Raw genomic sequence first — 25,829 nt, forward strand, 5'->3', positions numbered from 1 at the left:
AAAATCAAATTTTATATCAAAAATAAAATAAAAAAGGTCAAATAAAAATTATTATTTTGAAGGGCACCAACGTCATTTTAAGGCTTTTGAGGTACACACAGGGATGTATACATTAAAATGAAATGTAGAGGGGCAAATAGGAAAATTACTGATTTTTGGAGGAATACAAGTGTAATTTGAAGTATACGTATTACGAAGTGGATGAGAGAATAAAAACTAAGCAATAACAGAGAATAATAAATCAAACAATAATAAAAGGGGCTCCGCCGGTGGTGGGACGTGCACGAATCGATCTCCCTCGCCGACTTCCCAAAGTTGCTGCGTCCGATCCCGAATCCGCCACCACCTGTGCCGATGGCGGCCGGAGATCGGCGCTAAGGTGGAGGTAACGCCCCCCTCCACCTCGTTTCGAACTGGTAGTTTTGTCGATCCATCCCTAGATTAGATTTAATTGTATGCCCTCAACGACAAGAATCTTGCTTGTGGCGAGAACCGACTTTTGTTAGGGCACGCGCGGTCGCAATCTGGCACCACCTGATTGATCGTTGGGTTTGCTTTTACCCCTTTCTTGGCAGCCCAAGAGGTGGATAAAAGAAGGGGAATCTAGTCAAATCTATATATTTTATGCTACAAACTACTGGAAAGGAGTTGGCAAATGGGCGAATTTTGTTTTTTGTGGATCGTATCCTTGGTTGGATTTGGCGATTTTAGGATCTTGGGGCCGGGTGTTGAGAATTAGGGTTAGGCGTTTTGAGCCCGATGATAATTAGGGTTTCATTTACTGCAACTTGGGTTACGTTGGTGATGGTTCTAGTAGCAGATCACGATGTATCCTTGTCGTCACGGAATGAATGCTTGGCAATGTCATGAAGCCCTATGTGTTTGGCGTTCGGTTATGGGACATTTGTTGCAATCAGCAACTTGAAAGTTTCATTTTGCAGCTGAAACTGAAATATCTGGAGCATTATTTGTTTAGAATATTAGTCTCTCATCAAGAGGTAGATTGATATTACATAATTACGAAGGTATGGAGCTTTGGGGTTTGAAGGTATGTGTTAGTGTTGGTTACATCATTTAAGTATGGATCTAATTTTCTGCCACACATCCATGTACTTTAGTATGGATCTAATCTGCTTAGCCTGACTTTAGAAATTTACTTTGTTCGGGGCCTCTCTATGACAACTAGCATTAATTTTGTGTTCCATGCCATATAAACCGACACAAGTGTCATGACACATATTTATTTTTCTTGTTATGGTACAATTTGTGTGTTAGTTAAATTATTTGTATGGAATTGATATGCTGGTTAAGTTGTTGTAAATGAATCTGTTTACGATTTTCATTGTACATTGATGACGTACTGCATGTGTGTAAACTGATGGGTATAAGTTTGATTGAAACAGGGATTAGACCCGTGATACATTGTATAACTAGGAACTTTTTATGGCATTCGTATCGACAGAAGGGAGTTATGTCGGTGCTCTCTTTATCAGAAATTCAGTACATTGGTGATCAAAGTCTACGATCTAAGCCAACAGAAGACATGGTAGAAGAACCTACATTTCCACATGCAGATCGCCAGCAGCCAAGGCCGGTAGAGAACCTATTGCTTGCAACTTGTGACAGAAAGCAAACTGCACTGAACATTGATTTTGCTCAACGAGGAGATGATGCTGAGCAAATACACACAGAAAAAGATGGCAGTTTTAAAAATGTTACAGCCTCTCTCCACAGTCAGACAATAACTCTTTTGGATGGCATGCATGCTGATCACTTGCAAGAAGGGAGGGCTGATGTAGAACTAACGAATCACCATAAAGAAAGCACTGACTGCTCAGCTGCTAAAATCCACCTTGCTGGAGTTAAGCTATCAAACAACAACTTATTGGAAGAAGATTCTTTTTGTATTGAAGATTGCAATAACGTATTTTCTACAGTAGAATTGCATTCCTTGTCAAATGCTTATTGTTTGGGAGAGGTCACTTACTCTAAACAAGAACAACGAGCAAAATTAACGGCTGGATTAAACTCAACTGGTCGCATTCCTTTAAAGGACGTCCAGAGGGAAAGAATAGATGGTTCTGGACTAGATGAATCTTGTAACCTGGGTTTTGTAGAGACTGATATTTCATATACTGATGGTGACAACAAAGACCATGCTTGTGTTATTAGTGAGCTAACAAGTCTTGCAAGTAGCAATGATTCTGAGGCACACAATGTTCCTACTGAGGGGCATGGAAATAATATTTTGTCATCCACTGGCAGTGACCAATTAATGGAGAAGATGGAGTTGAATGTGCAAAATGGAGATCAAGAGGGAGAATTAGGTACTCAGGTGAACAACTATTACAACTATCTTGAACAGGATCATGCTGTAGCACTCTGGGTAAAGGTATGCCGTATGCTTCAATCTTACACTTAAACAACTAGCCTGTATATATGCATCCATTTTGTAATCTCAAAACTTTTCTGTAGGAAAATATGATATTATTTTTTTTGCTTTGATCATATCTGTTGTTTCCTTTTATTTATGGTATCTTGCTGACATTTAGTTGTCGATTTGTCCTTTTTGAAGATGACAATAATGAGGAATGTCTAACAACTTTCTCATCAGATGATTGTGCAATTACTGAACTCGTATGTTTAAGAAAGATAAAGTAGTTGATTGGTAAATTTGAAGTTAATCTACTCTGCAATTTGCACTGATTTTTATGATTTTATAACCAAATTGTACTTCCTGACAGCCACGTTAGATCCATTGTTTGCTTAGTGGATTGAAATGAGTATTTATGCTAAAAAGTGTGCTGGATCTGATGTGCCAGGTTGCTCCTTTTCCATATCAAGGAGATTGGTATGCTCATTATAAAGAGAAGGTCTTGATGTTTCTCTAAGATTCACATTTTCTAGGTCATTTGCTGCATATCTTGAAGCAAGAATGAAGTATACTGTGCTTGGCTTTCTTGCTCATCTTTTTTTGGTCATGTATTTGCAAAGTGGTCATTAATGTCATGAGATATCCTTTCCCTATTATCTAACTTAGAAAAAAAGGGAAAAGAAGAAAAATCAGTAACTCAATTTTGGTTTCAGAACATAGAGAACCTAGGAATCCTAGCTTATCATACATACGACAACAACAATAATGATTCCAAATGCAGAACAAGTTGCAAATTCCTGCACACTTATAACCAGTGAACCAAAATTAATACTTATGTCGTCAATTAATCATGGAAACGAAACCTTATAAGGCAAAGTAGACTATCTCAAAACGCTTATAAGATATATTGTAATTTTGCAAAATCATTAGAAAATTGTAGGTACAAATGAAGACAGGGACCAATATGTATATCATTATTATCTTTAGTATATGAAGCCTTTTATTTTGCATGCAGGCAGATAATTATTGACACAATGTTTCTAACAAATGAGCAAAGATATGGAGGTATATATGTGTATGTGATAGTCTAACTGTGCATAGGTTAGGTACCTTAAGGCTCTCCTTTTGCCTATATTCTCCCAAGTCAATCTTTTTCCATGATAGTAACTGTCGTTTGGTGGGTATTGGTGAAGAAATAAACCGCTAACAACTTATTCATCTCAAGGGATGGTGAAGCTGCTGAGTGGGATCAGCCAGTGGTGGCCCCCCAAGTGCATAGTTTATTTTTTTACCAAGTTGAATTGCGTGATGAGGTTGTTATATGAAATAGTAAGATTCTACTAATGCTTTTTTTTTTTTGATGATTTATATTATGCCTATTTGTAACCTTGTTGCTCCCTTGTGACTTGGGAGACAAAAGTTCAAGTCATGGAAAAAATCTCTCTAAATAAAGACTGCTTATATTGGGTTTTTTTTTTGTATGCTTATTTGTTTGGATGTTGATTCTTGGATACATTGACCATTTGACCTCCATGTACCTGGTTAGCATATGATGGTTGTAGGACTGGTTGTCGTGTTTGCATCTTGCAATTTTTTGGTACTCCAAATTCTTTAGGTGCTTCTTGAAATATTTTTTTCATTCACACATTTTGGAGTGTGACTTTATGTATGAATATTGTAGTTTCAGAACTTCTTTCCTTCTTTCACTGAATTGTGCTTTTTTGACTAGTATTCCTGGTTTTAGGCAAACTTTGAAGAATCTGCCAGTAGCATTAGGCAGGAATTGGTATCTTAAACTGTCTTTTTAAAGGTTCTATAAGCAATATGTTTTATGTTTTTTTTTCTAAATTGTGTGTCTAACTGCATATGAGTTTTTCACTGCCTGATGATAACTTTAATGAATTCGGAGAAACAGACCTTGAATCTTCTTGCTAACAATCTTCTATTAGTTAGACTTTGATCTTGATGATTATTTACTATTAGAGAAATTAGGATATTGCCTTGAAAAATAACTATTGCTTGTAAGAATTATCCGACCCTTCTCCTAAACTAATCGCCGAAGAATCATATAGTTATTCAGCATCCTTAACGGAGTAACTTTGTTTTTTCTGATGCAGTCAATTTTCTTTCATTATATTTTGGAAAATGACTAAAAAAATCTCTTATCTCATTTTGAGAAATTTTATTTTCTATTGAGAGCAGTGGAGAGGTAAGTGGCAAACAGGAATTCGGTGTCCTAGGGCTGATTGTTCACTGTCAGCTTTAAGGGCAAAGCCTACACATGAGAGAAAGAGGTACATTCCAGTCTTTTTTCCTCGTACAAGGACATATTGTTGGGCGGATATGCTACTTGTTCGCTCGATTGATGAATTACCAGAACCACTTGTTCGAGGATCCCATCGTAGATGGAGAAAACTGGTGAAGGATCTGACTCTTCCGCATTGGCATATTATGCAAAAACTTGCTGTTGCAATGTTAAATATTGGTGATCAGCTACACACCGAGGTGCTTCTGTTTTTATATTTAAATCATCTCATTGTCTTATTTCATCCTACTTGATATATTCTGATTTATTTTCTGAGTCAAATTTGCATTTGTTTCATCAGGCTGTAATTGAGAATGCCCGTAAAGCTACGGCATGGAAGGAGTTTGCTATGGAAGCTTCTCAGTGTAGGGACTATGCTGATCTTGGAAGAATGCTATTAAAGCTTCAAACTGTAAGTCCATTTATTTTAATGACCTTAAATATGAGAATACTTACCATAATCTTTGTTGAATTTTTAGGTTTATATGTTTGTAATTGTATGCCTTGGTTATGATTGTTTTTACTTTTTAATCTAAGTATTTGGGGCCCTAAAGTGTAATAACTTGACAATTCATTGCCAGCTAAATTTGCCTGATTTATATAAAATTATTGTTTAAAAACTGATTTAATTACTAAATTACAAATAAGAAATATCTAAATTACAAATAAGGACTATCAATAAGGCAACAAAAATAGCAAACATGATTATTGGTACATGTACATTGCGCATGTTTATATAAGGTCAACTTAATTTCTAAAGAATGTTGACTGCAGGCTTTGATGGCACCACATTTTGTGGTAGATGTTGTACAACTTAGTCTTTAACATGGTGAGTTCATAATTAAACCTCTATTTGGAACTGTCTCACATACACTAGTTATCTGCCTGTAAATTTATAACATTTCGTGTCTTTATGTTACTGTATGCACCCTTTTACCTTATTGCAATTAGCCTATGTAGATTAGTATAGTTTAGGTATTGCACACTTAGAACAATACAAACCACTGGCACAAACAAAGCAAATGTGTAAGAAAAAAGAAAAAGTGTTTCCATTCATTGTTTGGCTGTATGATGTTGTATCTTATAGTGCCAACAACCGATTGTCATAGGCACAGTGTTGCATAACTTAATCCTTGGTTCTACTGTATCATCAGTACTGTTTGTACTTGTTACGAATGCAACACCTAAAAACAGTCTTCGGTTGTTTATGTTTTGTATAAAATGCAGTCTTGCTGTCATTTTACCAGTCTAGATTCTGCTTGGCAATATATGTTTTTATAACATAGTATGAGATGAACTTTTTTTATAGAGTTAGACTAATATTTGTATGTTGAGACATGTTAAGATTTTCAGTAATGGGCATTTGTTTCTCACAGATGATTCTTCCTCATTATGTGAATCGTGCTTGGCTTGTTGATTCTTATGGTTCCTGGAAAAGCAAATGCCAGAATGCACAAAGTGCTGAGTCCATTGAAATACTTACAGAGGTATGAAAATTCTGTAATGTCTTCTTCATTTCTGTCCTAATGCTGGAATAAAATTTTCTATGATCTGTGGCATACATTATTGGTATTTGTTGATGACATATGTTGGCCAGCAATCCTTTGTCCTTGTTGCCATTAGATTTTACTGATATGGACTGTGAGTAGAGCTAGCCTTTCAAAATCGCAGTTGTGTATTGTACCGCTCACTAGGTAGCTTGAACAGTTCTACTCAACCTCTATACGGTTAGTCTGAAAGACAATTGAAAAACTAACCTATTGATGCTCCTTAGGCCCCGCATTGGCATGAGGGTGCACTGGGTATGTCCTTTTTAGGTCTATAAAATGGTTATGTTCTGATTCGAGTCATTTAAATTATTATGTATATCATCATATAGACAAAGCACCTTTATAGTCATGCTTCATAAGTAAAATTATTTCAGCTATAGTCTACAAACATTGGATATCAGCAACAAAAATCCTGCTATCACATACTACTACAGCTTATGCTTGTAAGCTGTATCTTTGTGAGCTAAATTTGTTGTTAGTATGAATTATATGCACATTTGCTCAAGCATGCTTGTGCAAAATCATGAAGAAATAATTAGTTGCATAATGTTATTGAGTTGTTGATGAATCTGAAGGCCTTTTATTTCAGTTTATTAATTTCCATGGGCTCTCTGTCAAGTGTATATACTATTCTACATTAGCTATTATTTTTGGCTTTGATAGTCCTGATGTTTAGTGTCTCATTCTCATGGGTGACCAATTGTGTCATGATGTGTCTAAATGAAATGGACCTCAGTAAATTGAGTCAAACATGGGTCCAACCAGCCCTGTTATGCTTGGTCTTTTCAAAGCTGTTATTGTTTTAAGTGCAAGCATGCTTACACAAAGGTCTCTGTTTGGCTAGTGGAATGGATGATTGAGTCGGATAAAAACAAGGTTTTAAAAAGCAGAAATGGTATTTAGGCAATTGGGTCACCACTTAGTGTATATGCAATATGTGGATATATATGCAGACACATGATCTGATCCTATTTAAAATATATACGAAGGATATATATTACATAAGATGGAGAAGATTATTTGATTATGAGTAAAAGAAGGTGCACCTTTCACATGAAATCGATTTTAACTTCAGCCAAATTGATTTGCTTGGCTTAAAATGGATAGATAACATACTAATGCACCAAAGTGACCAACCAAATTATGAACAACTATAACTTAAAAAAAAAAACGCAGATGCCACATTATATACCAAGGTATGTAATTTCGTACCGTACCGGAGTTTTGATGTTCGCTCGGTATGGTACAAAACTGTATATCGAGCAGTATACCGTTCGGTATACCGCTCGGTATATATATATATATATATATACTCTCTCTTCTCCCAAGCGGGACGACGTCGCATCGTTTATATATATATATATATAAATTAATAAATATATATTTATATATAAAAGATTATATATATATATATATATTTATAAAAGGCGACGTCGTCTTTTCCTTCTCCCATGCGGGGCGACGTCGCCTCGTTTATATATATATATATATATATATTATTATTATAAAAGGCGACGTAGCGTCGCCTCGGTGACGTCGCCTTTTCCTTCTCCCACGCGGGGCAACGTCGCCTCGTTTATATATATATATATATATATATATATATATATATATATATATATATATATATATATATATTGTTATTATTATTATAAAAGGCGATGTGACGTCGCCTTTTATAATATATATATATTTCGGTCCGTCCTGTAAGGGGCGGTCTGTGTACCAGTAAGCTGACGAACCGGTATGTACCGCCCGTACCGGACGATATTATTCGAAATTGCATACCTTGTTATATACCACTTGCCACCACCATTAGGCTATATAAACCAAGGTTCGCAATACAGTACCGTACCGGAGTTTCGACCTGGGCTCGGTACCGGTACGGTACGGTATACCGCTCGGTACACCCAGGTGTATTGAGCGGTATATTCAAGCGTGCCGAGCACTACAGTACTGCTACAGTACTGACCGGTAACAGGCGGTCCGTGTACCGGAAGCCTGTCGGACCGGTACGTACCGCCCGTACCGGGCGGTACGGACCGGTACTGCAAACCATGATATAAACTATGGGTATGATCTAACTAAAATATGAATGTTTATAGCAAGGTTTTTAATTTCGAATGGTACCACCTGTATCGGGGGTTACGTACCGGTCCGCCAGCAGACTGGTACACGGACCACTCGCTACCGGGCGGTATCGTCGATTGGGGATGTTTCCGTCCCATTACCACACGAAATTGGTCGATGACGGTTGATTTTGACTGTCGTCGCTCGTTATTGGGCATTATTAGCCGAGGGAGAAGGAAAAAGAGGGAGGAGAAAAGGGAGAACCTAGAGATCCGGTGTCGCTCTCCCTCGACAGTCCCGATTCGTCGCCACCCTCCCTCGCCGGACGTCGCAGATAAGATGCCGCTTCCTCCTCATCTGAGGCGACGAGGCCTTGGCATCGTCGATGACTTCTAATCCGTGCGGGGAGAAGAAACGAGGTGACATTTCTTCTCCCCACGCTGGCAGAAGAAACGAGGTGACGTCACCCTTTTTTTTGAACTTATTATTATTATTATTATTATTATTATTATATATATATATATATATATATATATATATATATATATATATATATATATATATATATATATATATCGAGCGATATGCTAAAACGCACTACTCGGTATACTCGTACCGTATCGAGCTGAGCTCGATATTCCGGTGCGGTATGAAATTACGAACCTTGGTTTATAGTTTATAAACAAAAAGTCACATAATGAATTTCACCTATGCAGAAAGTTTCAAGACTAGTTCTAGATGGTTGACTTTAATGTTTGATCATCTTCTTTAGGAAGGGACTTGTCAAGCCCTATTCCATTTTGGTTATACTCCTCTCACACCATAATATTTATCAATTTCGTTCTAATCATTACTTCTCTCATATGATTTAACATTAGGTTCATTGACGTACATTAAGTGTGCTTGATTGGTTGGCATGTGACTAACCTGTTGATGTGGTATTGTCATCTTGGCTAAGCACTTTTCCTTGTATTGGTTGGCTGTTGGCACAAACATGACACAATTTGTTGTGTTGGAAAAATCCAAATCCTTTGTTGCAAGATTTATGAGGGCTGATCCTTTTTTTGCCCAAAAATAAATCAACTAATTGATTCAGAAAGCATAACTGGTATCAAGCTCTTCAGAGCTTAAAATACAAGACAAAAAAAGGAGGCCATTGAGATCTCCAAACCTGATAAACTCCCAATAATTTTGCATTGATAGCTAGGGAACGAGCAGCCTTATTTCCATCCTTGGGGGTATAGAACAACTAAATATTCTGAAACTTCGATAGCAAATCATTAATATTTCTGATGCAGTTCCTGACAGATCATGGATGTGTATCTTCCTTCTTTAACATCTTTATTAATCTGATCCTTTTTTTTTAATTTATGATTTTCTGTTATATTTGGTTGTGGTTTTACTACCAAATCATTCCATTGTAATACAATCTTTCTCATTCCTTTTCAATAACTTCAGTTTCTTCTGGATAACTTGTTTCTTTTCCTGAACCAGGAATTGATGGATTCAGTACTTTGGATGAAAGTCAATGAGCTGTGGAGTGCACCTATGCAGCCTGAGTTAAGTCTTGAGTGGAAAACTTGGAAACAAGAAGCCATGAAATACTTCTTTTCTTCATATCCAACTGCTACCGTTGGAGATATGGGTCCCAATAATGTGACAAATTCTTTGGTTGTGGATTTTGAAACCAGTAGGAAGCGCCCCAAACTTGAAGTCCTCCATGCAGAAACTTACATTTCCCAAATGGAATCTCCCACATGTAAGGAATTTTCCCAGGTCAACATGGTAGAGGCTGATTTAAGACATTTTAATTGCCAAGAAGTTCCAGAATCTGCACCATGTCAGCCATGTAAGGTGGAAAATCTCTCCATGATGTCCAGGGCATCGGAATCTCATACCCTGGCCAGTCCATGCAATCAATTTGTAGATGAATGTAAAGATACAAAGGTAATTCAGATCCCTCAAGTGGGTACTGAGACGAGGATGGAAAGAGGAAAGGCGGTCTTACTAAATGATCAAAGTGAATCAAATGCTCCAAAAAAATACCGACAATGTTTAGCTTTTGTACCATCGAAAGGACGACAATGTGGAAGGTGGGCAAATGATGGTGACATTTACTGTTGTGTGCACTTGAATGCTCATTATGCTGTAAAGTTTTCCCATGAAGGGCAAAAGAAAATTCCAGTTGAAGCCCAGATGTGTGAGGGTACGACTACTCATGGCAGAAAATGTAAGCATCGTGCTCGACTTGGATCCACCTTCTGCAAGAAACATCAGTTTCTGAGAAGTCATGAGACAATGTATAGTGACGATCATTCCTCAGGAAACACTGTTAACAGAAATCGTATTGAAAATCTAGTCTTGGAAAGCTTTTCTAGCTCAAACATTGTTCATGATGGGCATGTGTCACCAAAAGAAATTCAGGCAACACATGAGAACTTGGTTCCAGTTGTGGTTGGTGTAACATTGGATGAAAGGAATTGTTTGATGAAGAAATCTGAGCTTTATAATGCGCTGCCTGCAATATTACCACGTTGCATTGGGAACTATCTTCAAAACAATGGTGATCAATGTCTAGAGTATGCTAAGAGGCACTCCTTGTACTGCGACAAGCACCTTCCAAAATTTCTTAAACGTGCAAGAAATGGTAAGAGTCGGCTGGTGTCAAAAGATATATTTTTGAATCTCCTTAAGAAGTGTAACTCTAGGGAAGAAAAATTGTGTTTACATCAGGCATGCGAGCTTCTCTATGGATTCATGAGAAATGGCCTATCCCGCCAAAGGCCGGTTTCAAGAGGGGACATGATGTCATGGATATTATCCGAAGCCACCAAAGATCAATCTTTAGGAGAATGCTTATTGAAGCTGGTTTCAAGTGAAAGGGAGAAACTTTCAAATATATGGGGCTTCAATACAGAAAAGGACAGGCAAATTTCACCCTCTGAAACCAATATAATGTTAATGCCTATGGTAAACAACAAAGACAAGTACACCGAACCTGGTGTCAAGTGTAAAATCTGTGCTGAGGTGTTTGCTTCTGATCATAAGCTTGGTATGCATTGGAGAGAAGTCCACAAAAAGGAAGCTCGATGGCTTTTTAGAGGATATGCTTGTGCTGTTTGCATGACTTCATTTATCAATAGAAAAGTCCTAGAAACACATGTTAAGGAGAGACATGGAGTCCAATTTATTGAACATTCAATAATCTTTAGATGTATATCTTGCAATAGTCACTTTGTCAGTTCTGAGCAATTATGGCAACACATTTTGTCATCCCATGCGATGGATTTTAGGATACCAGACCTTAGGCCACAGTCCCTGGATCAGTCTGTTCAGCCAAAAATAGAGATAGACAATAAACTCTCCTCTATTTCTGAGAAGCCGGATGGTACACAAAAAGTCACCTGTAGATTGTGTGGTTTGAGATTTGATCATCTTCCAGATCTTGGTCGTCACCACCAAGTTGCTCATATGAATCCAAATTCTATCAGCCAGTTTTCTTCAAAGAGAGGAAGCTATCATCTCAAACATGATAGGCATTACTATCCAAGATTGAAGAAAAATCTTGATGCGGCATACAGATTTAAGAATCGTGTTAGTTTTGACATATCAAAGCATATCACATCTTCTCACTCAGTGCACTCTGTTAAAGAAGTGCAAACCCAGGCATCTGAATCATTAAGTCTCGGGCGGCTGTTAGATATCCATTGCTCAGGAGTTGCAGAGACATTGTTTTCTGAGATCCAGAAAACAAAACCTCGTCCAAGCAGCCTTGAGATACTTTCTATTGCACGTTCCGCGTGCTGCAGGACTAGTTTTAATGCTGCACTAGAGGTGAAATATGGGATCCTGCAAGAAAATCTTTATTTGACGGCACTGAAGCTTTGCAGTGAGCTGAATATTGAAGTAGGCTGGCACCTAGAAGGGTTCATCTGTCCGAAAGGATGCAGTCCTTCAACAAAAACATGTTCTTTATCTCCTCTACATGCTCTCAAACATGGGCTTGCAGAAAATCCTGCACATGTGATGGATTCTTTTAGCAATGCAATCTGGGAGATGGATGAGAGCCACTATATACTCAACCTAGAACATCTTTACTTCAAATCTAAGCCAAACGGCATTATTTTGTGTGAAGACGTGAGTTTTGGCAGAGAATCAGTTCCAGTTGCATGTGTAGTTGACGAGCATCTGAAGGAGTGTTTCCTTGTAACATCTCATGAAGCGTCGGATGATCAGGAACATCATATTTGGATGCCTTGGAAAGCATTCAATTATGTGACAAAACGGTTGATAGGGCCATCACTTTCTCAAGAGGCTAAGGTACTTGCACTATTTATATGTTTAAATGATTCAAGGCTGGAGTTTTCTACAATTTTACTGAAGAAATAAGTTATTAATCCAAGTATAGCTGACCGTACGATGAATGACTGGCTTCCAAGCATGTTTTATGCAGGATCAACAGTTGGGTTGTAAATGTCCAAGCTCAGTTTGTAATCCTGAAAATTGTGATCATGTGTACCTTTTCGATGATGATCACGTGAATGCTAAGGATGTCAATGGCAATTCAATGCACAGTAGATTTGCTTATGATGAGAAAGGCCGAATAGTCTTGGAGGTATTATTTGTTATTATTTTGCATAGATTGGCCGATATTCAATTTTTTCCTTGTTGATATTTTGCAACTTGAGACGAACTTAGTCAAAGTTATATTTACTAAACAATGAAATTTGTATTTAAGATTTTTCAACAAGTGCACTTAAAGAACTAACTCATGAGACAAAGTGGGAATTGACCATTGCAAAATTAGTGATGCACATTTTTGTTCATGTCATATTTATGTTTCAAATCAATTATTTAATGAGTTCAACTAATGTGATTTCTTATTGGATACTTCAATGAATTGGATTTCTCCTGTCTACATCACTAGCTAACAAGAACCTCAAATTTAGGGAGAAAATATTGTCCCATAGAGAGTCAGGGCTTTTGTTTTTAATGAGGCAAGTTATTATTTAATATATTTGAGACCCATTCTTATTTCCTTGTTGTCATGGGACCCTAATTACTCTTCTACGGTTCTACCTAGAAGACAGGGTTTTAAATTTATCCTATTACATGTGTTCAAAGGTAAAATAAACATATAACCTTCAAAAGGAGATAAACATGTATCCTCAATGACATTCAAATACCAAAATTCACATGCTTCTAAGCAAGATTCTATATTTTGGTATTGGACCTGTGTTAGTTCATGGCCGGACCAGTATGAGACCAGTCCGTGCCTGCAGATCGACATATGACATGCCCACATGCACCATGGTACCAAAAAGAGGGGGACGAGGGAGCAGAAGACAAGGAAGAGGAGGTGATGGAGGAGGAGAGAAGTGTTGGCTGGATAGATCTGTAACATTCAACTGATTCTACAAATAGTTTGTGCTGTTATAAGTTTCTCGTTAATTAACATGGAATGCAAATTTTTTTTTAATGCACATTTTGATATGTCTATGGTCTCCTATCCATTTTGTCCTGCAAGACAATTGGAAAATATAGCATCTGGGTGCACCATATAACCACCACCTAACACTTCATAATCTGAAAGAAAAACATGCAAATAGGGGATAGCTAAATAAGTTGAGTCTGCAGCAGAGAATTTTCAATACTTCTTTTTCCTGCTTTTGCATTAAATGTTGCAACTCAGTCTTTGTATGTCCAAATTTTGAATGTCATTTTTTCCTGATATGTCCACTAATTGTGTCTAAGCCCATTATTGTCACTTTGACTATGCAAAAGCTTATAGAAATACTTTATTCCATCAAGGACGTACTCATTGCTATATGTTATGACCTTTCTGTCAATTGCTTGGAAAAATGTTATTTTTTTGACAAGCATGTGTATGGACACAGAATACCTTTACTGATACAGTAGATTCTGAAAATTTGAGATACAATACCAGCACATTACTAAAAGAAAGGAATTTCAAATACAACAATATATGTACATATACATATATAATATATGTATGTATGTATGTATATATATATATATATATATATATATATATATATATATATATATATAAGATGGAATAAGAAATGTTTTCATACATGAAGAATTAGGTCTATTCTTAATAGAGACTAGAATGAAAGAATCCATCCAAGATGGTATGCATATGTTGGACAGAAATCTATAGTTGCTGTGGTTAGATGGGGTTAGTCCATTATGATTAGTAGTACAAGTCAGGTAAAAGAGATCTAAGAATATTTATTGACAACAATAAGAAAGGAATTAGATGCACTTGATTTAACTAAAGATATTGATTTACATAACTCAATGACATGAGACAACCTGACTGACCCAAATAGATTGGCAATTAGTCATTACGACTTACTATTTTGAAAAAAAAACATAGTTACATTTTATGATAAATAATAACAAGTAATTAACCAGTATCTTAAGCTATTCATTATGTAAGCAATCGTATCAGTAACATAATACTTTAAGAATATAGAGAAGATAAAAAGAATTTATGGATAATGAATATTATTATTTGTTAGTATTAAAAATCAAATTTTGATGTTTAACATGAACATGAAATGATAAATCTAAACATATATTAATCTTGTCTACAATCAAAAGTTTCAACATTTAAGAACAACAAAATTCCCAAAATAGTATTGACAAAGTAATCCTCAAGTATCCTAGAAGCATGATTTTCTAAATAATAATTAAAATAGATATTATTCGAGGATGTGCTGGACTCACACCCAAGCAGTATCCTAAAAATTCCTTTCAACTTATCTGACATACTTCGCCTTTAGGATATTTTTCAAGAAGGTGCTGAACATTTTAGAGAATGAATTATTATGCTGAACTTATGTCTGTGAATTACCAGTATCAATATGTCCAATCCTTTTTTTTCTCTTTATGGCATGATTATGGTTTTGATAAAAGTCCTAAGCAAACTTTTGTCCTCTCATGGTTTCTCACTTGTAAAATTGCCTAAACTGACCTAAGTTAATCTGATCCTGACCTGTAATTTTTTATGCCAATCCCTTTATGTCTTCTTTCTTTCCTGCATATATAGCTTTCTTATTTATTGGTCAGCATGTTATGAACATGGAAGAGCAATGCCTCGACCCAGGCAGCACTTTCGCATGATGTACAAACCAAAATGCTGGAGGCAAGTAAATAATAGTTATGTGACAAGTAAAATCTTGTTTTAGGCTTATCACGTACCAAATGCATGAGCTAGTTTTGTGGTTTCCAAAGTCTGTTTTCTGTTTTGACTTTATGCATCAAAACAACTGACCTAAGGATCTGAATTTTGGGTTCAGATCTGTTTCCCATGATGCTGTAGATTCCAAGATGCTGTGAGCGAAACAAAGATTTAATCCACAGGGTATGAATGTCAGCCCAAAGGTCAAAGTAATCAGATTAATGACGATAAAAGAGAGAATTATTTCATTTCTGTGTTGGATATCTGTGAAGTTTAAATTGTTATAAAGAATAGGATTTGGTACATGTCCAATTATTTGACTCAGAAAAAAGAAAAATATTATAAAAATTTATGAATATTATATCACTGTAAGTTCAAAAAGATTAGACTCACTTATTATATCTCAATGACAAAATGGACCCTAAGAAGTCAAGTAATAAGTATGACTGTAGATGTGTATATACATGTACTCACATATACTATATACCTGTATCATTTAGGTAAGATGATGGAGCATATTTACACTGGTTCATCATGCAGCATAGTGTATCACAGATAATGCTAGCTCTTATTAGCCTCATTTGTGGCCACATTACTCAATGGTGTTTTAAGGGCCTGTTTGACTCTTGAATATCATTTGTTATGATATAAAGTCGTCTTTTCATGGTAGTCATTCTCCATGTACAGCATTCTGATAGAGATGCTTTTGTATAGTCTTTTTCCTGATATCTTTTTCCCTAAACACAGTATGTTTAGTTATATTGCACACGGAATTGCACATGTCAAAGTGTTTAAGAAAGGTTAGATATGATATCCTTTATAGTAACGAGACAATTTGGGTAGTCCACCAGTGTGAAGAGATCAATTATGTTCTTGTTTATCCTCCCTCAGTCCCTTGCCTTTTCTCTCTCCCTCCATTACCACATAATTTATGGACTGCACCTCCTTGCAAGCAAGGCCAAAATGTCCGTATCCTAAATCTTATTACTTTTTGTTTAATTATACGCTCAAGCATATTTTCCTTGGATAAACTGCAGGAAGGTCACTTGGTATATGAATGCAACTCCATGTGCAAGTGTGATGCAACATGTCCCAACAGAGTTTTGCAGAAAGGAATTCAAGTTAAGCTGGAGATTTTCAGAACAGAAAAGAAGGTGAATATGTTAAGTCCTTGATAATTGTGGAATCATTAATTAATTCTGTCTGTTCTTACAGGGTTGGGCAGTCAGAGCAGGAGAAGCTATTTCACGTGGCAGTTTTGTGTGTGAGTACATTGGAGAGGTCTTGAATGATCACGAGGCCAGCAGATGGGGGGAGAGGTCTCTTATGCTGCTGATGCATTTATATTCATTATCATACTGTCATTTGTAGTTTCTTTTATCCTAAATAATTCATTTATTTAAAATTTTGCAGGTATGACTCTCATGGATGTAGTTATTTGTATGACATTGATGCCCATATTGATTGTGCCCAAGGTTTGACCGAAGGGACGGTGCCATATGTGATTGATGCCACTAAACATGGGAATGTTTCACGATTTATTAATCACAGGTATTACCCGTGTGATTCCAGTTAGCATTTGAGCTCCATGTGATTTGTAATCTTGCATGTTGACATGTCTAACAATCTATATTCTCTTTGAAAATGGCCACAGCTGTTCGCCCAACCTCATGAATTATCTAGTGTTAGTGGACAACATGGACTGCCAGCTTGCTCGTGTTGGTCTATACGCAAGTCGAGATGTATGGATTTTTTTTCCTCTCATTCCTCAACCTATAACCTTGACATGACATGTGCTCCTGCTTACCATTGTCTCTTGATTGTTAGATCGCCATAGGGGAAGAACTGGCATATGACTACCGTTCCAAGCTTGTACCTGGAGAGGGTCACCCTTGCCATTGTGGGGCTTCCAACTGTCGAGGCCGCTTGTATTGAGTTGTTTTTTCTTTATGAATCATTTAATTGAAGTATTTTATGTGTCCCATTGTTTGGGCGTGCTAAATATCACACCCTTCACAGTGGAGAATTCATGATTCTTTTCGAGATTGCAAACTGGACAGATCATTAGGGGCACCCGCATCGTCGGACTGGTCAGTCATCTGCGATGCTGAAATGCCGACATTTGCACACGAAGGTATGCTGTCTTGCTCGAGGCCCAGGTTACTTGTCACATGTACAAATTTGTTTTTCCTCGGCAGTGGATCTACGAGGTTGTTGGGTGTCATCTCTAACTAGGTTGACTACTACTGACTTGTATCATACGTCCATTCAAGTTCCTGCTGTATGAGAATATTCTGAAAAAAGGTTATTGAAAATTTTATTTTTCTCAAGTTGAAAGGGAGAATCCACTGTCAGGTTATTGTCATTCTTCCCTTTGTGAGTGCTTGTTGATAGGAAACATGTTAGGGGGATTCATGGTATGAGCATGCAGTGTGATCACAAGGCATCTAATGGTGTACAGGGAAGTGGAAATTAGTCATTGAACAATGTGAGAAAGAAGGCTTCTCATAGAAACATCATGAAAATAATATATGCTAAGTATGTTTATCATGAAAAGATGCATGAATCTTAAAATATATATTTTTGGACATTCCAAAAGCAATCTTGATTCGATTGTCATCTCACTATAGATGATAAAACTTCTCATTCTATCTGTTTTCACTGTATAACTCATCTGCACGGTTGGGGTGGGGGGGGTGGAACAACAACAAAAGATCTTTTACATCTTCGGAAGAACAAACAAACAAACAAAAAAACGAAGAGAAAAATCAATCACGGATCATGGAGAATGTTTCCCTTCACATTCTTCGCTGTGCTGTCTCCTTCGTTTCCCTCTCTTCTATAGATCTTGGATTGGATTGTGCCACTGAGAATGTGTACTTAATTTTGTTTAGACAGCAATATTTCTGAGTGTAAAAACAACCCCATAAGCTAACACTGTCAGACCGGCATGCGTCCCTTCGCCGTCGTGTTCTTCTAACTCTACCCTTGTGCCAATTGCCTCGTCCGCCCGCTAGTGGGATGGTCCCTCAGCCATGGTCCAAAGCAACAGGGTTACTGTCGGGTGTCATTTCTTGATGCATGGCAATCATTTTCCAGATCAATGTCAACCACCATTCCAAACATTCGTGTGGTACGACTATGAACTTTGAGATGAGATAAAAATCACAGTAACTATCTCACCAATACCATTATGTCTCTGTAAAATTTTAGAAAGAAGTAGGAAAGAACAGCCTGCAAAACCAATCTATGACCCACAGTTCTATGTCTTTTTCTTGCTATAGTTCTGCTCCATAATTTCAAAGTGGGGGGAGGAGTAAGAGAGCTACATTGGTTAAAGGAAGGAAGCTGTTGATCTCCTGATGCCTCTTTCTCTCTCTTGTCAGCCACCGAAGTCCCGAACCGAGAACTGGCTCTTCTCCGACGGATTGCCACCGGCGTGCCGTAGTCCGAGGGTGAGCGACACGTCGCCTGTGGTGCCGAACCTCGCCGGCGCAGGTGCCCCAAGCGATGAGGCTGCCCCGGCGGTCGTCCCGAACCGGTACACGTCGCTTGCGGGCACGTGCGGCATGATGAGGACGTTATCGTCGCTACCGCCACTCGAGTGGCCGTGGTGGGAGAAAGCGACGCCCGGCGGCAGGGTCTCGGAGGAGGAGACGAAGTGGTGCTGCCTGCTCATGGAAGACGAGCTCGCGGAGGGGTCACCTTCCGCGGGAGCGTTGGCTTCTCCTACTCTGCGGACTTGCTGTGTTTGCTGCTGCTGCTGCTGCTGTGATGGTGGTGGTGGTGGTGACTGTGCTCTTTGGCGGCTCGTCTCACCCTTCTCGCTTTCCTCCCCCTCCTCTTTGAACTCCTGTTGGTACATGTCCTCCACCATGGGCTTCCATAGGCGGACCCGAGCATTGATGAACCAGTTGGAGACCTGAAACAGGCGGTAGATTATACACGTACGATAATGAATGTAGTCTGCATTCTCAAGATTGCTGTTTGTTGCATCAAAACCTAATGTTTTCAAGTGAGATTCAGAGGGAAAAGCTTAGTATCACACAAGTAACTGAGATCGCTGAGAAGAAGAAAAAGGATAAAAGCTACATTTACTGTTCCATAGGGTTGGTTCTTTTGACTGTGAAGGAATGGAGAAGCTTTGAAATAAAGTTAGAGAGAGAGAGAGAGAGAGAGAGAGAGAGAGAGCAAAGGGCATGGAAGGTAGCTGAGTTAATATTCTGGGTGTCCAAGTAATTGATCGAGGATTTAGAGAAAGCTGGTGAATCTCTTTCATCATTGAGAGAGATGAGGACAAACCTGATTTCTGGATAAACCTGTCTGCCGTGCCAACAAATGCTTATCTGCATCACTAGGGTACCTGATAACATAAGAAAGCTGAAAAGGACATCAGTACTGCACATATACACACACACAGACTATCACTATTCATCAATCATGAATTACCAACAACACATATATATATGTATATATATACCATTTCTTTATATTTTTTACTGTGAAAAAGCAGCAAGGACAGGAGATACTAAATGCTGTCATAAAGGGACTGCTGTTGGGGTATCCCTATAAAAGGATGGAGCAAAGGGATAAGCTTTTGCTCAGCTTTTTTATGTGGTGAGGAGTAAAAGACTATAAACCTAAGGACGGTGGTGTGGCATTGATAAAAGTGAATTCAGATTACGGAAAGCCTCTAATCATTTACTGCTAATTGCTGACTCTCTTGATAAAAGCAGGCCATATTACAGAAAGTGATGGTCATTTACTCCACCCGTTGCTGCTTTCAATGCCGTGGCTACCGAGTAGAGCGGCAGCCTCATGCTTCATACCGTTAGCTCTGTCGATCGTGCTCAACTCAAGAGAGAGAGAGAGAGAGAGAGAGAGAGAGAGAGAGGTACAGCTACATGCAGAAATCTTGAGTAGGAAAATTGAGGCATGCATATCTAGTAAAAGATGGGTGATGAAGAAGCAATGAGTAGGGATATCATCGACGTCAACGTGTTTCAGAGTGTAGAGAAAGAGGTAATCAATCTGCAGAGAGAGTGAGAGAGAGTGAGAAGACGTACGGGTGAAGGAAGTGCTCGAAAAGCCAAGATCTCAAAATATTGACGGAGCGCTCCGGCAAGCCGCGCTGTGGCCGCCACGCTTCCTGCTCCATCATCCCCATCTGGTGGAACGCACGCTGCTGGCGTAAGTTCTGGTCGATAAAGCGGAGGCGCGGCGTCTCTCCCTTGGTGATGCCGGAGCCGCTCGCGCCCTCTTTGTCACCCAGAAGCTCGCACGTTTGCTTCAGCTGTGTGGCGATTGCATCCTTGAGGCACCGGAAGTGTCGCGACATGGCCTTCTGTGCGAGGGCTGTGTAAGGCGCCGCCGCTCCGAAGCCCATAACCGAGTCAAAGGAGTTCACCACCATCTGCATCTGGTCGCAGTAGTGGTTGTATCTTCTGTCCACCTGCGGCATCGGAAGATGTAAACCACCATACATACCGTCGAGTCTTACGTTTCATGGATCAAAGTGGGATACTATTACATTGAAGGCTAAGCAACAAAAAGGAGTGTAAAGAATGACACATGCCAAACTAAATAAGCTGTAGTAACACACCCAACACCGAGGACAATAATTTTCTTCTCCTTTTCTGTCATGTGGCTGATACAAATGATGGACAAGAGGAGGAGGGGGTGAAGTCATTTGAGAGAGAGAGAGAGAGAGAGCTAGGCCACGTTGGTGGAGATCAATCATGTCTTTTCTGCACCTGGGTGTCGGCTCACTGGCCTTCCAAGAAAGGTGAGGGACGAGTAGATGATATCAAGACTGCCAAAACGCTTAGATCTTTGGTAAAGCTGCTAAGCCAAATGTAAGGGCTGCATGAGGACAGTGCAGCAACCCAATGCCATAAGCCACTCACAGCACATTACAAGGATCGTTACTTGGAAGAATACATATTGTAGCAATATGTATAGAAAGTCTCTCTCTCTCTCTCTCTCTCTCTCTCTCTCTCTCTCTACCAATAGAAACACCACAACCACAAAGTCAACACCGGTTTGGTTGGTGTGCAGTGTTACCGTGATGGGTAATGAATCTTTTGGAATCGGAACACCACAACACAAGCATTTGCATGTGGTGATGGTGGTAAACCAAGAAAAGTACCAGAGAAGGCGATTTCCCAAATCAAATGCAACTGTAATGATCTGTGTTGGAGAAAAGAATGAATCTGAAGTACAACAAGCACTATGGAGGAGATGCTCTCAAAAATGACTGGACAATTAATTAGCACATTTATCTTTTGTTGCTACCTGAACACAAAATAACATATTTGGTGGCCTCTCGATGAGAAAGAAATCAGCAAGAAGAGAAGGCTTGGTAAAGGTAAGAATTTTGTGTAAGAGGAGATGGAAGTAAGAGAGAGGGAGAGAGTGATACGTGCCTCATCAAGCATCGAGATAAGCTTGGCTTTCTTCCTCTGGTACTCAAATTTATCTGCAGAAGACAAGGTAGTGATGTCTGGTTTGGAGGAAGAAGAAGATGCAGCAGCTGAAGTGGAAGCACCACCACCGGCAGCGCCAGCGCCAGCGGCACTAGGGTTAACGTCAGGGTTGGAAGAGCCTCCACCTCGTTGCCGGCCTACCCTAGTCGCCTTCGACTGGCCTCTCCCCACGCTGCAGAACTCCTCCAAGAGCTGCTGCGCCGCCCTGGCGTACTTGGAGTTCCTGAGCACGTTCACTGCGGCCATGGCGCCGTAGCCCATGTGCGCCGGCTCACCATGGCCTTGCAAGTGTGATGTTGGATGCTGCTGCTGCTGGTTGTTAAAGTACAGCATCCCTTCCCGGAGTTTTAGCTCATCAGCTTTGGCCATGTCAAACTGTTGCAGAGATGAAGACAACGACAAGGAGAGCCCTTTTCCTTCTACTGGCCCTCCACCAAAGGACGCCTCTCCTCCGAAGGACTGGGGATGGTGGTGGTGGTGGTGGTGGAGTGTGGGAGGAGCCGCTTGTGGAGGTGGAGAGGGAGACCTCGGTTGTGGCGGCGGCGGCGCTGGCTGTGGTGGATTCATCAGAAAAAGCTGCATCGCAGCAGCCGAGTCGGCGTTCAAGCCCATCAACGGATGTTGCTGGCCGCCATCATGGTGGTGCTTCGACGTCGATTCACCAATTGAGCTCAAACCGCTGTTACCTCCCAGTACCACTCCTTGACGGCCTCCGTACCAATCGGCCGGGAAGCTACCCACCGCTGTTGGCCTCGGCGGGAGGCGGTAGCCGCCGGATATCTGGCTAGCGAGCAGCTCGGTGGCCGACGGTGCTGCTGCCGAGAAATTGAACATGTCCGATAACATGTTGCTGGCTCCGACGCTAGCGGGCTCGTAGATGCCGGCCACCTCGCCTTCCTCATCGATCGGAACGAGAGGGTTACCAGCAGCGTCGAATCCTTGCACCCTTAGCTTATCTCTCCGGCTCTGTTGCGCGATGTGCTGCTGCTGCTCTTGGCTTATGGACCGGCCGAACCCATCGGAGAAGCTGAAGAGGCTTTGGTGGTAGCCTTGGGACATAGACGTAGGTGGAATATGCCCGGCGAGGGGTCTGTAGGCGGACTTGGGCGGGCTGAGGTAGGCGCAGGCGGGCTGAGATGGCTGCGTCGCTATTCCCATGCCGGTGTCTCTTTCTTCATCATCATGGAAGCCCAATTCACCCTATGTTAGCTGCAGATCAATATAAAGCAGACACCCACCCATCTTGTTACGCGCAATAAAAGGAAGAAACATATAAAATATTTGGAGACTTGAAGAAAGCAGGGAAGGAATTCACACAGTTATTTATGATCTCTCTCTCTCTCTCTCTCTCTCTCTCTCTATTTTTTTTGTTCTTTTCTTTTCCTTTCCTTGTTGAGTCTTCTTTATTACAAGGTGGTGGTGTTTGTGTTTGGTGCTGAAGAGATATAGGTTGTTACCTATAAGTTGTTGTTGGGTGGAGATCAGGAGGAGAGCTTTAGACCCAGAAGACATCATTGTCTTCCTGTGAGACTGAAAGCTTCTTCTTCCACACCACCTCCAGCTTTGTCGCTCTTGTCCCCCTCCTCTCTCTCTCTCTCTCTCTCTCTCTCTCTCTCTCTCTTCCTTCGGCTCTGACTCTCCCTTCTCCAATCGCCTTCTGAAAGAGAAGATGGAGAGAGAGAGAGAGAGAGAAAGAAAATAGAAAATAGAATGGAGGCTGGTAGCAGACAGACGCAAGATAAAAGTCGGCTGTTCCGATCCTCTCCTCCTCTATGGACAACTCCTTATCTTTAACTCTTCCTATAAGAAAGAAGCAATAATTTGAGAGGGAGGCTTGTGAACGAGAAGAAATGAGGGAAAGAAGAAAGGAGAAAACAAAAAACAAAAGGAGGAGACCTCCTCTTTTCTTTTCCTCCCAATTGACTCCCACTTCAAATGGTAAATGACCACTTGAGCCTCCTTCTCCGTGCATGCTTCATGAAAACCCACCGATCTTCTCCAGTTGATTAATGCAACTGAAGTGGTTGCCGTGGCAACCCGCATGCCAGTCTTGAGATGAACTACCAAGACAAGCAGAATCTAATTACGGCTCTCTCCTCATGCATATTGATCATGTCTGTAGGTAGAGTTGGGGGGGAGGAGGAGGAGCTATAGCAAGCAGTTAAATGCCTAAAGTTAGTCACCAGTTGGTACCAGGTTGAGATGCGTGAGGAAGCAGAGAGAGAGAGAGAGAGAGAGAGAGAGAGAGAGAGAGAGAGAGAGGGCAATTCCGCCATTGCTCTACCTGCATTTGAGGCCCAGTATAAAGGAGATAAGGTTGTGAGTACCAACCATAAAAGGGGGTTTGGCATATGGCCTAAAGATGATTTGAACTTGATGATGGCCGTGGCCATCGGATGGGCATCGGTCGGCCGGATTGAGGTGGTCCTGGCGCGACGGTGGCCGCGTATTCTGTCGGTGATCGCCTGTAACACAGGCCATGATCCAACACCGTGTTGACACACCATATTCTACAACTGTGATCTGGCCATCGCTACTGCACCAACTCTTTCTTCCTTGGATCGTCTCTCTCGCCAGTCCACATGAACAGTAGCAGTTCACTGAATCCATCTGCATCTACATCACATACAGTGAGTTCATCATCTCCACCAATCTCTTCGAGTGGAGCAATTCTTATACCTCCCAATCTGTAGCAACCAGATCTGACGATGGTTACAGTAGCATCAACTTGACAAAGAGGGGAGATGGCACCATAGAACTGCTCAGGTGTAGGAAATATATACCCCATTATTTTCTGCAGGTGAAATTTGGACCATAACTTCTCTACCAATCCTTCTCTCGATGCTTCAACTCTGTGCACACTTGTGATGCATAACAAGTAGGAAATGAGACTGTGTGTGTGTGGATGTGTTCTCTCTCTCTCTCTCTCTCTCTCTCTCTCTCTCTGTTCCTCTTGTTTCTGAGTCTTATCTTTGTAATGAAAACACACACACATACACACACTCACCAATTAATCCATGAGAGGACCACCACAGCACTAGCCAACCCTCCCACCACCATCAACATCATCATCACATCCCTCTCAGCATCTCCTTAATCACATGCCAAAGGAGTGATGGTGTAGACTCTCCAAACCCCTTTTTTTCTCCTTCTGAGGAGCCCACATCTCCTGTTCATATTTAATTGCTAGCAAGGGAGTGGATGATGATTGTAGGTGCCCACTTCATGTAGCTTATTTGTACAGTGCCAAAGTCCCCAACTAGCCTAACTTGCACCTCATCTTCTCATTTATTTCTTGGAGAAAAAAAATCTTCTATGTCTATCATCATATCACTTCTCGTATGTATAAAACAATGGATGAAGAAATATACATGAAACTTCGACCATTACGATGTCCGTAGAGGACCAATGAAAGGATTATTTTTAGTGACTCAAAAATCAATCGCATTTTGCTACCTCATAGCTGTTAGGAGAAAAGTTTCATTTCCCATATATATATATTCAAAATTTTGACAACCACCAAGTCAACTTTTGAATTCCTTGACAATTTGACTAATAGTTCATTTCTCATGGGATGTCACATGCAATCAAGGTGTCCTACTTAGAAGCTTCTATGGAAAATTTGGTAATTTGTGTATCAACCTTTTTTTTTTTGGTTTCTATCTCTCCTATGTTCTTTCAAAATTCAGAAAAAGGGCCATATTCTTTCAAAGTTCAAAAAACCAAAAGGCCATATAGGATATTATTATAATTTGTCATGGTTCTTAGTTAATCAACACATTCAAAAAATATACCAGATAAAATTTTAAACCCTTAATTCTTGATAAATGATTCT

The 25,829-nt window shown here is 39.9% G+C and overlaps 2 protein-coding genes across 6 annotated transcripts; one reads left to right on the top strand and one right to left on the bottom strand.

Moving 5' to 3' along the window:
- The first annotated feature begins 246 nt into the window (after nt 1-246).
- On the top strand, nt 247-17,839 carry LOC135582558 (histone-lysine N-methyltransferase SUVR5-like). 4 transcript variants are annotated; one of them, XM_065108323.1, is made up of 12 exons: nt 247-385; nt 1,404-2,392; nt 4,577-4,879; nt 4,981-5,091; nt 6,056-6,166; nt 9,794-12,619; nt 12,753-12,914; nt 16,547-16,663; nt 16,725-16,828; nt 16,923-17,060; nt 17,164-17,251; nt 17,337-17,839. In XM_065108323.1, exons 2-12 carry the CDS (start codon nt 1,472-1,474, stop codon nt 17,442-17,444), a joined length of 4,989 nt encoding a protein of 1,662 aa, XP_064964395.1. In that variant the 5' UTR covers nt 247-385; nt 1,404-1,471; the 3' UTR covers nt 17,445-17,839. The 4 variants fall into 4 exon arrangements, 3 of the variants coding, with proteins under 3 accessions (XP_064964395.1, XP_064964396.1, XP_064964397.1); XM_065108324.1 differs by having other exon boundaries at nt 269-416; XM_065108325.1 differs by lacking the exon at nt 247-385 and having other exon boundaries at nt 2,251-2,392; nt 4,577-4,668; nt 4,752-4,879.
- An 835-nt stretch (nt 17,840-18,674) lies between these two features.
- Nucleotides 18,675-24,186, bottom strand: LOC135612254 (BEL1-like homeodomain protein 4). Of its 2 annotated transcripts, none has more exons than XM_065108327.1 (6): nt 23,891-24,186; nt 23,452-23,794; nt 21,935-23,203; nt 20,576-20,961; nt 19,812-19,889; nt 18,675-19,431 (listed from the first exon to the last, which is right to left on the bottom strand). In XM_065108327.1, exons 3-6 carry the CDS (start codon nt 23,150-23,152, stop codon nt 19,239-19,241), a joined length of 1,875 nt encoding a protein of 624 aa, XP_064964399.1. In that variant the 5' UTR covers nt 23,153-23,203; nt 23,452-23,794; nt 23,891-24,186; the 3' UTR covers nt 18,675-19,238. The 2 variants fall into 2 exon arrangements, with proteins under 2 accessions (XP_064964399.1, XP_064964398.1); XM_065108326.1 differs by having other exon boundaries at nt 19,812-19,872; nt 23,891-24,179.
- Nucleotides 24,187-25,829: the final 1,643 nt, after the last annotated feature.

Source organism: Musa acuminata, chromosome BXJ2-5 (genome assembly GCF_036884655.1).
Source record: "Musa acuminata AAA Group cultivar baxijiao chromosome BXJ2-5, Cavendish_Baxijiao_AAA, whole genome shotgun sequence".
Classification (NCBI taxonomy): Eukaryota; Viridiplantae; Streptophyta; class Magnoliopsida; order Zingiberales; family Musaceae; genus Musa; species Musa acuminata.

Coding starts and splice junctions, on each gene's coding strand:
- LOC135582558 (XM_065108323.1), top strand. CDS start 1,472: ATGTCGGTGCTCTCTTTATCAGAAATTCAGTACATTGGTGATCAAAGT. Junction 4,880..4,980: donor GTGATCAGCTACACACCGAG/GTGCTTCTGTTT, acceptor TTGTTTCATCAG/GCTGTAATTGAGAATGCCCG. Junction 17,061..17,163: donor TCACGATTTATTAATCACAG/GTATTACCCGTG, acceptor AAATGGCCACAG/CTGTTCGCCCAACCTCATGA.
- LOC135612254 (XM_065108326.1), bottom strand. CDS start 23,152: ATGGGAATAGCGACGCAGCCATCTCAGCCCGCCTGCGCCTACCTCAGC. Junction 20,962..21,934: donor TTATCTCGATGCTTGATGAG/GCACGTATCACT, acceptor CCGATGCCGCAG/GTGGACAGAAGATACAACCA. Junction 19,873..20,575: donor TTCGAGCACTTCCTTCACCC/GTACGTCTTCTC, acceptor TTATGTTATCAG/GTACCCTAGTGATGCAGATA.